Source organism: Pseudoliparis swirei, chromosome 15 (assembly GCF_029220125.1).
Source record: "Pseudoliparis swirei isolate HS2019 ecotype Mariana Trench chromosome 15, NWPU_hadal_v1, whole genome shotgun sequence".
Taxonomy (NCBI): Eukaryota; Metazoa; Chordata; class Actinopteri; order Perciformes; family Liparidae; genus Pseudoliparis; species Pseudoliparis swirei.
The window spans coordinates 1404929-1418420 of NC_079402.1; the positions used below are offsets into that span (position 1 = coordinate 1404929).

At 50.0% G+C, this 13492-nt stretch overlaps 1 protein-coding gene across 2 annotated transcripts in view; it reads right to left on the bottom strand.

Annotated features, from left to right (window-relative positions):
- The window catches only part of LOC130205374 (LIM/homeobox protein LMX-1.2-like), a 41341-nt gene that overhangs the window by 12060 nt on the left and 15789 nt on the right, over window positions 1–13492 (bottom strand). For both annotated transcript variants that reach the window (XM_056432702.1, XM_056432703.1), the window contains exons 3-5: window positions 4495–4727; window positions 1548–1723; window positions 917–994 (exon numbers count right to left, since the gene is read on the bottom strand). In XM_056432702.1, coding sequence (XP_056288677.1) covers window positions 917–994; window positions 1548–1723; window positions 4495–4727 — 487 coding nt within the window. The remainder of the gene's footprint in view (window positions 1–916; window positions 995–1547; window positions 1724–4494; window positions 4728–13492) is intronic.

A 13492-nucleotide genomic window follows, 5' to 3' on the forward strand; every position in this document is an offset into this window, starting at 1 on the left:
CACACATCTACACACAAACAGACACACATCTACACAAATAGACACAAACAGACACAAATAGACACAAATAGACACAAATAGAATGATTACAATTCGATCAGAAATATGGGAACACTCGGAGACATTTCAACGAAATATCACCAGATTTCAATAAAGTATCAAAATAAAAGTGTTTTGAATTAAAAACATGATTTGATTGTTGGTCTGACGCTCGGTGGCTCGATGAAGGAGCCAGGGTGAGATGTGTATCTGATTGTCTTCTCCCATAAAACAACGGCCATGACACCGATCATAACGCGATGGATTCTACGCTGTTGGACTTATTGCCTGATAACTTCAGTAAAAGCCCGATTGGATATTCAGATTTCGACGAGCTTATTCTCCCAAATGCCGCCGAGCCGAGCACCAGTGGATCAGAGATGATGGATCCACTGGAGCTCAGCTGAGGGGAACTGGTTTAGACAATTAAGAACTTGTTGGCAACAAAAAAACACAGTAAGACTTTCGTTTCCACGGCGATCCAGATCTGGATTACGACAGCAGAAACATGAGGGCGTCCAGCTCGGTGGACTGGACCACGGACCCCGAGGTCACCCGAGGGTCCTGAGACTTCCACCCAGGAGACGCCGTGTGTCCCCCGTGTGACACAAAGACAGCGTTTACTGATTTTAAAGATAGTAAGAAAGAAATTTACACTTGTATTCATCCCAGTGGGGAAAGTCTTCTCTGCATTTGACCCGTCCGTAGTTATTAAGGAGCGACGTCAGTTCCTTAAAAAATGTAGCAGGAACATGCTTACAAACCACCATCTTTGTTTCATAAACCGAAGCGAGTTAACCTTCAAACGAAGTTAACCTGGACGTCTCTGGCTGAGCCCGCAGGCCGCTGACCGACACCAGGATTTGGGTTCACTGACCTTCGCTCTCTGGTTCTGAAACCAGACCTGGACCACCCGGACCGTGAGTCCTGTCTCTGCAGCCAGGGTCTCCCTCACCTGCAAGTCACAGCAACAACATCAAATGAGTGCATCATATATATATATATATATTCATTTATATATATATATTCATTTATATATATATATACATTTATATATATATATTCATTTATATATACATATATTCATTTATATATATATAGTATATATATATATTCATTTATATATATATATATTCATTTGTATATATACATATATATATATATATATATATATATATATATCAGAGAGGCATTATTTTATTTAGTTATTTTTTAATATGACATTAATTTTGATGGTAAAAAAACAAGCCAACAGAAAATGGTGTAATTTCATATAATAATGATGTCCGGATGCATCTGATCAGAATGTCTCGGCCGATCTAAAATGTTTTTGACAAAATATATACTTTAAAGAAAACCGCAGTAATCGCAGCTGAACCTTTTAGCTGATTTCTAGATTCCACAAAAGGAATGACAGCAGTAAGGTGACGTCATCAGGCCACCATGACAGCTTCAGAAAGCCGTTCAACTGGAGAGTGCATCAGAGGAGTGAGATCTCTGTGTCTCACCTTCCTGCAGGGCTTGGAGGACACCTCGAAGGAGGCCTTGAAGGCCCTCCTCTGCTGCGTGTTGAGGATGGTGCGGGGCCGTTTGGGCCGCCGAGGGTCTTTGCTGTCCCCGCTGCTCTTCCCGGCTGCAGGGCACTTCTCTGACTTCACGTCCACGTCCTCGTCTTCACTCTCATCTGCCACCACAACACAATCCTCACACTTAAGATCTGACTGGGGCAGCTTTTGTCTCTTCTCTTGTACTGGTGCTCATAAGGACCATCGGAATGACGCTAAGTCATTCAATGGGTGTTCCTAGTGGCCCGTGACGGTTACTAGTGGCCCGTAACGGTTACTAGTGGCCCGTGACGGTTCCTAGTGGCCCGTGACGGTTCCTAGTGACCCGTGACGGTTCCTAGTGGCCCGTGACGGTTACTAGTGGCCCGTGGCGGTTACTAGTGGCCCGTGGCGGTTCCTAGTGACCCGTGATGGTTCCGAGTGGCCCGTGACGGTTCCTAGTGACCCGTGACGGTTCCTAGTGGCCCGTGGCGGTTCCTAGTGACCCGTGACGGTTCCGAGTGGCCCGTGACGGTTACTAGTGGCCCGTGACGGTTACTAGTGGCCCGTGACGGTTCCGAGTGGCCCGTGACGGTTACTAGTGGCCCGTGACGGTTCCTAGTGACCCGTGACGGTTCCGAGTGGCCCGTGACGGTTCCTAGCGGCCCGTGACGGTTACTAGCGACCCGTGACGGTTCCTAGCGGCCCGTGACGGTTACTAGTGACCCGTGACGGTTCCTAGTGACCCGTGACGGTTCCTAGTGACCCTTGACGGTTACTAGTGGCCCGTGATGGTTCCTAGTGACCCGTGACGGTTCCTAGTGACCCGTGACGGTTCCTAGTGGCCCGTGATGGTTCCTAGTGACCCGTGACGGTTCCTAGTGGCCCGTGATGGTTCCTAGTGACCCGTGACGGTTCCTAGTGGCCCGTGACGGTTCCTAGTGGCCCGTGACGGTTCCGAGTGGCCCGTGACGGTTACTAGTGGCCCGTGATGGTTCCTAGTGACCCGTGACGGTTACTAGTGGCCCGTGACGGTTCCTAGTGGCCCGTGACGGTTCCTAGTGGCCCGTGACGGTTCCTAGTGACCCGTGACGGTTACTAGTGGCCCGTGACGGTTCCTAGTGGCCCGTGACGGTTACTAGTGGCCCGTGACGGTTCCTAGTGGCCCGTGATGGTTACTAGTGGCCCGTGACGGTTCCTAGTGACCCGTGACGGTTCCTAGTGACCCGTGATGGTTACTAGTGGCCCGTGATGGTTCCTAGTGGCCCGTGACGGTTCCTAGTGACCCGTGACGGTTCCTAGTGACCCGTGATGGTTACTAGTGACCCGTAACGGTTCCTAGTGACCCGTGACGGTTCCTAGTGGCCCGTGACGTTTACTAGTGACCCGTGACGGTTCCTAGTGGCCCGTGACGGTTCCTAGTGACCCGTGACGGTTCCTAGTGACCCGTGACGGTTCCTAGTGACCCGTGACGGTTACTAGTGGCCCGTGTCGGTTCCTAGTGGCCCGTGACGGTTCCTAGTGGCCCGTGACGGTTACTAGTGACCCGTGACGGTTCCTAGTGGCCCGTGACGGTTCCTAGTGACCCGTGACGGTTCCTAGTGGCCCGTGACGGTTCCTAGTGGCCCGTGACGGTTCCTAGTGACCCGTGACGGTTCCTAGTGACCCGTGACGGTTACTAGTGGCCCGTGTCGGTTCCTAGTGGCCCGTGACGGTTCCTAGTGGCCCGTGACGGTTACTAGTGACCCGTGACGGTTCCTAGTGGCCCGTGACGGTTCCTAGTGACCCGTGACGGTTCCTAGTGGCCCGTGATGGTTCCTAGTGGCCCGTGACGGTTCCTAGTGACCCGTGACGGTTCCTAGTGGCCCGTGATGGTTCCTAGTGGCCCGTGACGGTTCCTAGTGACCCGTGATGGTTCCTAGTGGCCCGTGACGGTTCCTAGTGACCCGTGACGGTTCCTAGTGGCCCGTGACGGTTCCTAGTGACCCGTGATGGTTCCTAGTGACCCGTGACGGTTCCTAGTGACCCGTGACGGTTCCTAGTGGCCCGTGACGTTTACTAGTGACCCGTGACGGTTCCTAGTGGCCCGTGATGGTTCCTAGTGGCCCGTGACGGTTCCTAGTGACCCGTGACGGTTCCTAGTGGCCCGTGATGGTTCCTAGTGGCCCGTGACGGTTCCTAGTGACCCGTGATGGTTCCTAGTGGCCCGTGACGGTTCCTAGTGACCCGTGACGGTTACTAGTGACCCGTGACGGTTCCTAGTGGCCCGTGAAGGTTCCTAGTGGCCCGTGACGGTTCCTAGTGACCCGTGACGGTTCCTAGTGGCCCGTGATGGTTCCTAGTGGCCCGTGACGGTTCCTAGTGACCCGTGACGGTTCCTAGTGGCCCGTGACGGTTCCTAGTGACCCGTGACGGTTCCTAGTGGCCCGTGACGGTTCCTAGTGGCCCGTGACGGTTCCTAGTGGCCCGTGACGTTTACTAGTGACCCGTGACGGTTCCTAGTGGCCCGTGATGGTTCCTAGTGGCCCGTGACGGTTCCTAGTGACCCGTGACGGTTCCTAGTGGCCCGTGATGGTTCCTAGTGGCCCGTGACGGTTCCTAGTGACCCGTGATGGTTCCTAGTGGCCCGTGACGGTTCCTAGTGGCCCGTGACGGTTCCTAGTGACCCGTGATGGTTCCTAGTGGCCCGTGACGGTTCCTAGTGACCCGTGACGGTTCCTAGTGGCCCGTGATGGTTCCTAGTGGCCCGTGACGGTTCCTAGTGACCCGTGACGGTTACTAGTGGCCCGTGACGGTTCCTAGTGGCCCGTGACGGTTCCTAGTGACCCGTGACGGTTCCTAGTGGCCCGTGACGGTTCCTAGTGGCCCGTGACGGTTCCTAGTGGCCCGTGACGGTGGCCCCCGGTGTTACCTGAGTCCGAGTTGTCTGGGCTGGCGGGGCCGAGCGGGTCCCGGTCCCTCTCGTAGTCGCTCTTGCAGAGCAGCTGACCTTCCTTCAAGACGAACTCGTCTCCTTTGCACAGCTGGCGGTCGCAGACGCCGCAGCAGAAGCAGCCGAGGTGGTAAACGCTCTCCAGAGCTCGCATCACCAGCTCGGTGGGCGAGATCTTCTCCAGACAGCCGCTGCACTTAGTGGCAAACAACCTGAGGAGAGAAGAGTTGTACGCATGAATGATGTGTTCAAGGACCACATTGCATCATCTCCCTCATAGCACCATGTGTACGATGGCTTTTACTTCTGGAACACGAAAAAGTGAGATCAGGGGTGTGGTTGTGGTTATAGCTGTAATAATGTTATAGTTATATAGCATTATTGCACCTTGATAAAGTGATTAATCACCACCCGGCAAACCTGTGAAGTGAACTCAATCAAAGCAACCGCTAAAGCTAGGTCGAGTGTTTCTATGACGTCCCTTCCAAGTTGGTTTTCCAGTGGCAGACATTAACAGTTTGAAATGTATATATATATATGTATATACATATATATATACATATACATATATATGCAATGCCCCTACGTGTTCCATAACCCAAAACAATTAGCAATAGCTATCCGGTAAAGTTTAAAAATGAAAGATTTGAAGGTCTTATCACTCATTTTAATGCATTTCGGCTGCTGTATTAAGAAAAGGATCAAATCTGTTGCTCTTTACTTTAGATAAGTTTGTAAATAACAATAGTGTGGTTCACTAGAGGGATGGAGGAGGAGGAGGAGCTTAAGGAAGGGCAGGTACAGAAGGGCTCAGTGTTTGGACAGCTGCACTCCTCCTCCCTCACCCCCCTCCTCCTCCTCCTCCTCCTCCCTGAGTGGACTCCCCTCCTCTATTCAACAGATCTTTCTCCTTGCTGTCTCCTCTTTACACTACAGGCCCGTCGTTAGAGAGCGATGGCCATGAAGTACGACTGAGACGTTTCTATTTGAAATGATGTATCCATGAAATGAAATGTTGTCCTTAAACGACAAAGATGCAAATTAGCTTTTTTAATAATAAACAAACTACACGTGAGCTTCAGTATTTACACACCAGCTCAATAGTTTCACTGGGTTCGTGTTCCTTTAACCGTCCTCATGGTTTTCACATGGAAGTACAAACTCTTGATCTATGAAGGGTTTGATACCCTTCCAAGGCAATGTGCAGAATAACTCATGGTGGACACATGGGACTGTGGAGCGCTTACATGGTGACGACCATCTTGGAAAGACAATAACAACAGTGCGATGTCCATCTGTTCCACAAAGGCTTTCACCAGGAGGCCTCTGTTCGTGCCTCATGCCGTTGTGCGTCATATGAGAATGTTATGAAATGTATTTATGAGTAAATGTTGCCGACTGGGTTCAAACTCTTACCGTCATTATTATGATATTCCTGCGTTGGAATCAAAGTCAGAGACAGTTTTGCTATTCTTAGACTTTACAGGACTAACTCACCCTGAAGCTTTGTTTTGAGCCATATATTTAGGATTTGGAAGACGAGCATACTAACTCCTGAGTTATGCATGTAATGTACGGAGCCTTTAGATCTTAACAGCCCGTGATGTTCCCGACGGTGACGTCAGGGTTCTGCTGTTGGTTCTGTCACATGGGGCGAGGGAACCTCCAGCTTCAAGGAGCAGCTCGCGAGGCTTTAAACTTAAACAAACAGCTCCTCCCGGGCTCTAGACTTCGACTCTTGTTTATTGCTCGGCCTTGTTTGCTGCAGCTTTCACTGCGGGCGAACGTCGGTTCCAACCAGAGGATTCATGAAAAGGTCCTCAGCGGTGGATTTCAGCGAGGACCTGGACCACCAGTGCTCGAGGACCCTCCTTGACCCCCTGGCCCTGTGCCCTATGCTACCACACCGCTCCGGCGGCTTAACAAGCATAAAGAGGAACAGGATTAAAGAGGATAAGAGGAGTGGAGAAAGGATGAAGCAGAAAGAAAAGCAGACTGTGTGTGTTCCTTCACTGTCCGGGTGTTTGCTCTCGCTCCTCGGGGAGCCGCTGACCTGAAGGAGGAGGCTGGGTGGCGGCTTCGGGTGGCAGCTTGTCGGAGCTTTAATTAGCAGGCGTAATCAAAAGATGATTGTGAAGGAGGCAGGGGGAAATAAAAGCCGGATTCAGGGAGTGGGGATGCGCTGTTTGCTCAGTCAAAGCTCAAGAAGTCAGAGCGAGGCCTCGGGGTTCTCCGGGGACTCACTTCAACATGTTTGTCAGCAGGGAAATGATCTCAGCAATCAAACAGAGGCACTCATTCACTCTCCTTCTGGAGCTGGCCTGCACTGAGGGAGTCTATCCGAGGTGCTGGTGCTGGTGGAAGATCACGTATGCCGTGAGTGAAGGTGTGCGATGGGATAGTAAAAGCATCCCATCCTTAGATGTACGTCCAGCTGGTCAGAAGGTCTGCAGACCTCCCATTGCTGCACCGTGTGAGGGCTGAACATGTGGTAGTCAGACCAGAGGCGGCCACCAGACGATGGACCCTCCACAGGAGCAGCAAGGAGGTCCCACGCTGCCCAGGCCGGTTCACCCCAGAGGTTCAGTCAACTTCTTCCACGGCCGCCTGGGGAATCTGTCGGGCGACTGTGGGTCAGTGGTCTGTCTGTCACTCAGGGGATTGGTGGTTCAGTTCCCAGTCGATGTGACCTTGAGCAAGACGTAACCCTGAGTTGCTCCCTGTAGCTGTCTTGGATTGGATTCATTGGATTCAATCTGTTGTCATTGCACAGAGTCCAGGTACACAGAGTCCAGGTACACAGAGTACAGGTACACAGAGCACAGGTACACAGAGCACAGGTACACAGAGTCCAGGTACACAGAGTCCAGGTACACAGAGTCCAGGTACCCAGAGTCCAGGTACACAGAGTACAGGTACACAGAGTCCAGGTACACAGAGTCCAGGTACACAGAGTACAGGTACACAGAGCACAGGTACACAGAGTCCAGGTACACAGAGTCCAGGTACACAGAGTACAGGTACACAGAGTCCAGGTACACAGAGTCCAGGTACACAGAGTCCAGGTACACAGAGTCCAGGTACACAGAGTCCAGGTACACAGAGTCCAGGTACACAGAGTACAGGTACACAGAGTCCAGGTACACAGAGTACAGGTACCCAGAGTACAGGTACCCAGAGTCCAGGTACACAGAGTCCAGGTACACAGAGTCCAGGTACACAGAGTCCAGGTCCACAGAGTCCAGGTACACAGAGTCCACAGAGTCCAGGTACACAGAGTCCAGGTACACAGAGTCCACAGAGTCCAGGTACACAGAGTCCACAGAGTCCAGGTACACAGAGTCCAGGTACACAGAGTCCAGGTACACAGAGTCCACAGAGTCCAGGTACACAGAGTCCACAGAGTCCAGGTACACAGAGTCCAGGTACACAGGCAACGACATGTGTTCTCTGCATTTAACCCCTCCTTAGTCATGAAGGAGCAGTGGGCTGCAGTGATGCGCCCGGGAAGCAACTGGGGGTTCAGTGCCTTGCTCAAGGACACTTCGACTTGCAACGAATGGGGAGAGCGGAGATCGAACCCACAACCTTGGGTTTGCAGGACGACCCCCTGACCCCACTGAGCTACAGCCGCCCCGTCTACGGTGGAACATGAGTGTAAGTCGCTTTCCATACAGCGTTAGCTGAATGTAATAAATACTTCTGCCTATTGAAACCTGGAAAGGGGCGAACACACACACTCTGTTGTCTGGAGTCATTTCATGTCCGAGCGATCCGGTTCCAGGATCAGCGTTTCTCGATTGTTTACACGTAAACTGGGACTTGAGACCAGGACCTGTTGACAACGTCAGCGCCTCCAACTTCAAGCTCCGAAAGATCTGCCATGCCGAATGTAAGAACATAAACACGAGACTTGAGTTTGTAAACTCGCCTGCAGGTCTGGGAGAAAAAAGATATGTCGTGTGATTCTATTGCTGAGAGAAACTTGTATTGATGATTATGTACTCTGGCTCTATTTGATTGGCTTGTTCTTTCCCTCTCCACCGTACAGTTGAGAATACATCTTAGTCGAGTACTAATATCCACCCCTAATAAAGAGTTTAAAGGTTGGGATGAGCTAAATAATAACCAAGAATTGATTTATGAAGTTTCATTAAGAAACGTCTTAAATCAATAGCCATGAATCAATAGCCTCTCTGCTGTATATCACTAGCCGGAGTTTGCGGAAACCTTTTGAGGCGTTCCTTCAATCCAGCGGGCAGAAACACGACCTCCAACTCACACTGCCAACTGCTCACTGCGACCTCTGCTCCCTCGCAGAGACTTAAGACACAAATAGAGAGAAAGGAGACTTTGTACCTCAGAGCTCAGGGACAGTGGGAACATTGCATTGTGGGAAAAAGCAGGTTGCCATGACAGCTGTTGGCACGTTATGTGATATTAAATCTCAGCTGTGATAGAATGGCGTTGGACACCCTGTGGATCCTCACAGTGTTATACATCCACGCCGAAGGGGTTCATGTTTCCATGCTTATCAAATATGTTGGTGCGTACTTCACGAGGACGTTTGTTTTCCTGCATTGAACCCGCACTGCGAGACTAAAGCACAATGCACCGGGCACGGCCTCGCATTGAAGGGAAGCATCCATCACGCTGCATGTTCAAACAGCAGGTGGAGGTGATTGTCTATTCCGTCAATACAGCAGAGCTGTGTTGAAAAGAGAAGGAGGGGGGGGGGGGGGGTTAGGATTGCCTTCATTTGGCAACGAAGCAGAACACAATGCGATGCCAAGTACCACACAGAGAGAGAGTCAGAGGGACTGGAGGAGGGCGAGTCCGTAGCCACGAGGTCCTCGGGTCCAATTGGCGAGAGTGAAACAAAAGAAAGAAGCTGATTGGATAAGCCTGACATACAGTTGGAGAAGCATAACAGTGGACTGCTGTGAATCAGGTGGTTTAAGGATTTACATGCAACCCGGTTTCACTCAAATACCGACGCTCGGTGCCGTTGGGCGTCTGGAACCAATATCTGCTATCGGGCTGGCAGCTAACGCCGATATGAACCCATCCACGTCCGTGGGACACGCTCAGAGCAACCGACTCTACAGAGAGAGAAGGGAGGGCGGACGGCTCAAAGAAAAGCAGAATGTTGACCCAGGAGACTGTTTGTGTCCCGTGTGGAAACCAAGTAAATGTTGACTTATTCACCAGTTCCATTGCATTGGCAACTAGATATTATTATTTTAACCCAAACATCTATGTTTTCCTGAACCAAACCTTTTGTACCGTACCTAAAAGTATTTTGTTGCAGATTTTGCAGGAATTTTATTTTAAAAAGATACCGTGTAACACATGTTTCGGGGCACCTAAAGCCTTATAATTTGAAGTTCAGGGCTAGAATATGTTGTTAAATGGGTCACCCAGCGTCCAGTGCAACACTAGGGCAAAGCTATTCCACCCTATCAGGTGAGGATGTAATATCTGACTGAGCGACGCTCTCTGTCCATTCGTGAACAAGACAGAGCAGCAGGATGGAGAGACAGAAAGGCATTCCGTCTAGACATTGCACCACAAAGCAAAAAAAAGCCCTTAAAGCAAACCACATGAGAGACCAGGAGAGGAGAGCGGAATGGAGGAGAGGATCAGCTGCAATAGTTTTGTTCATCTCTATATGGGGGATTTCTTACCCCTCGCTGTGTGTGTGTGTTTGTTTTTCTATCCTGGTGGGGACCATCACCCGGCCACGGGGACCCATTTGTAACACGAGGACCGGTAGCAATAGAAAACAGCCCGCTGATATCCCTGGTGCAGTTGTTCTTGAAAAAGAAAAGTGGACCTCCTAGAGTTCATTTTCATTACTCTGCATGTGCCCCGGTGGCCATTGGTGGTATATTTAAAATCAGAATTATCTTTTAATCCCCTGCAGCATCACTTTGTTGGTCGTTTGACTTCCCCATGGTTTTGCAAGTGTATCCGACTAACTGAGAAAGTAATGGCTAAACCTGAGGAGCCAAATGAAGGAACTCGAGCTACGGATTTAGATGCTATCCCAGGCACGTTAATGGGAAATGAGCTTTGACTACCTGGAACGAATATTGCCTCAATAAAAATGTGAGATTACGCCGCTGGAGAGTGCTGTACGAGACATCTCAAAGGCCATCGCTGCAGAGGCTGGAAATTAAAAATACGCTGGACAGAAGCAGCAGCTGCAATATCCATCAGCGCCCAGGAGGCGGGGACCGGCGGATGTGATGCTGTGCAATATCTCACACGGTTACTTTAAAAATGATTTACACCTCTGAATATACGGCCAGCAGCAGCCCTGGTGTTTATTTTCTTTGTTTTCCATTTATTTTGGCAGGTGGGTACAGGGATGAAGGTATAAACACACACACACACACACACACATGCGCACAAAGCTGCAGCTGGAATATCGCTAACGTGTGTGTGTGACGACACGGAAAGGCGGCTGAGACCCAAAGAGGTTCGCTTAGATGCTGCAAGAGAGAGAACGGCACGTTAGGCTTCTCCTGTTGTAAAAGACGTTTTCGCTCTTCTGTCTCTGAGAGTTTGAGTGACAGATGGTTCGTCCAATCCCTTGCCAGCTACCTTTTTAAAGCCTTTTCCAAACGGTTTACAATGGCGGCTCTTCAGCAGCAGCTCTGTGTCTGACATCAGTCAGGCGGATCGTGTCCTGGAAACCGTTTGCTTCAATTTGACCACGGTGCCCATAACTCTCAGACGATAGTGTCACTGCTCCTCAGTTAAATGGGAGATTGAGCGTTTGCTCAAATTGGGAGATGGTAAAGTCCAGGTCACCCTCGAAGAAGAGATCTTCAATCTCAATGGGTTTCACCTGGTTAAATAAAGGTTTAATAATAATCATAAAAGTCTCCATTGGCTAAAGACCACATTCCTGTACCTGACATGTTCACTAACCAATCAACCAACAGGTGATGTGTTGCCATGTCAACATACTTTGTCCCGGTAGTTCAGGAGCGGAACGACGCGAAAGTTACACAAATCAAAAACACAGGTTTCTTTTTCTTTTTTGGACCCAGCCCCTCACCAGACCTCTTCCCTCACAGCCCTGCGTCACTCTCCACCGCAACACCTGACTGCTGGAGCAGCTGCTCAGAGCGTCGAACAATGTTATTGTTCTCACATGAAATTAACACTAACATGTTATATGTACGTTTTTAGCCTCTTGATGTATGATCTGTCTTCTCAGACGAGGCGTTCAGGTCCTCTCAGGACCAGGAGGACGACAACCAACATTTACATGTGCTGGTATCCCCTCAGACACTTATGGAACGTCACCTTTCACAAAGACGATGCTAATTGTTGCTCGTGTGCTGTATTCAAAGAGTATTGTCACGGCTGGTGGGTTTCATTAGGGGCCACCGGGCCCTCAGAGCTGTGGCTCATGATGGAGGCGTGTCTCCAGGCTGCCGGCGCTCCAGCTGGCTGTCACGGTTCATTAGTTCCCCGACACGCTGCTGCCCGTCACCACGCGAGGCCTTCGACGCCCCGCCTGAGGCTGCTAACCCCCCTCCCCCGAGGCCCACCTCTCACCTGGGCTCATCACCGCGGACTCACATCAACGTGACTCATCCACCTCCACACTCACGAGCATCCTTCATCAAACTGAAGTCGAGCGTGTGTTACTGGGAGGACGATGAAGGGCATCCTCTCACATGTCAATGAACCGGGAACAGAACCGCCTGGAACCTACATTTAACCCTCATGAGATAGTGGAATAAAAAGAGGCGTAAACGAACACGTTAGCTTAATGCTATATGCATTAGTTTAATGCTATACATATACTCATGTAACGTCATTTGAAGCACACTGGATTAAACAAGCGTTCTACACTTCTGCCAATAACAAACTAATGAATGTAATAATAAATGTACAGTGTGAATGGATTAATGGTTGCAGTTGCCAATAAGAGACAACTTTATTCTTAACATGTTAATTACTATATATGCGTCATGTGCTTCCATTTTTAAGTGTCCATTATAAAACTAAGCAACACATCCTTTGGGCCTAAAGAGTCGATCTTTAGGTCTTCTGGTCCAGAACCAGCTTACAGTCCATATTAATGTCATTAGTGAACTATATTAGTGATGTTTATGCAAAGTGTGTATATATATGAGTATTGAGGTTGCGTAACATTCCAGCCCAAGGTGAGGGGAACTGTGAGTGTTGGTTTGAAGTGAGTATTTACCCAAAGCGGGGTGCTCATCTGCTCTGTAACGGAGAGGTTTTTTTATATATAAATAACGTCGGGCATTAATCTATTTTAATCATTTAAAGGTGAGACATAATTTCCATTGAGCGTGTCAGTCAGCTTGGACCTGCTACTAATAAACATGCTGCAGGCACACAGACTTAACACCACTTACACCTCATAAAGAGACACGCTGTGAGCAGATAAAGAGGGGGGGGGGAGGCAGACTTTATTTCCCAGGGGACCCCCCATCCTCCAGCCCGACATTTGTTTGAGGAGGAATACATCACGGCTGGCAGTGCAGGTTGTCTCTGAGTGTCTGTTGCCCCCCCCCCCCTCCCCCCCAGACCCCCTCCAGCCTCCACAGTCCTCTCCCAGGACCAGACCACCGGATTGAAGCTCCACCGACTGATACCGGAGTCTCACAGGGAGGCCGAAGGAGGGACAACCTCCACGTTATGAGACAAAGAATAATCAAAAGGGCGGGGGGGGTGGGGGTCTGAGAAGAGGAAGTCAAATGTATTCCCTCAATCACGACACACAAAAACTCAAATGCAAAGTTTGACTCGATGTCATAGACGGAGAATGCAATTAAAATCGGGAAAGTTGTCAGAATCTGGATTTGTGTCTTCTGATAACTCTGAAAAAACAAAACTAAGACTCAGTCGTCATACCCCGTTCACACAAGTGCACTCATACCTCAGTCAAGGAAAACATCCACAGCCAGATGAACTCCAACTCTTC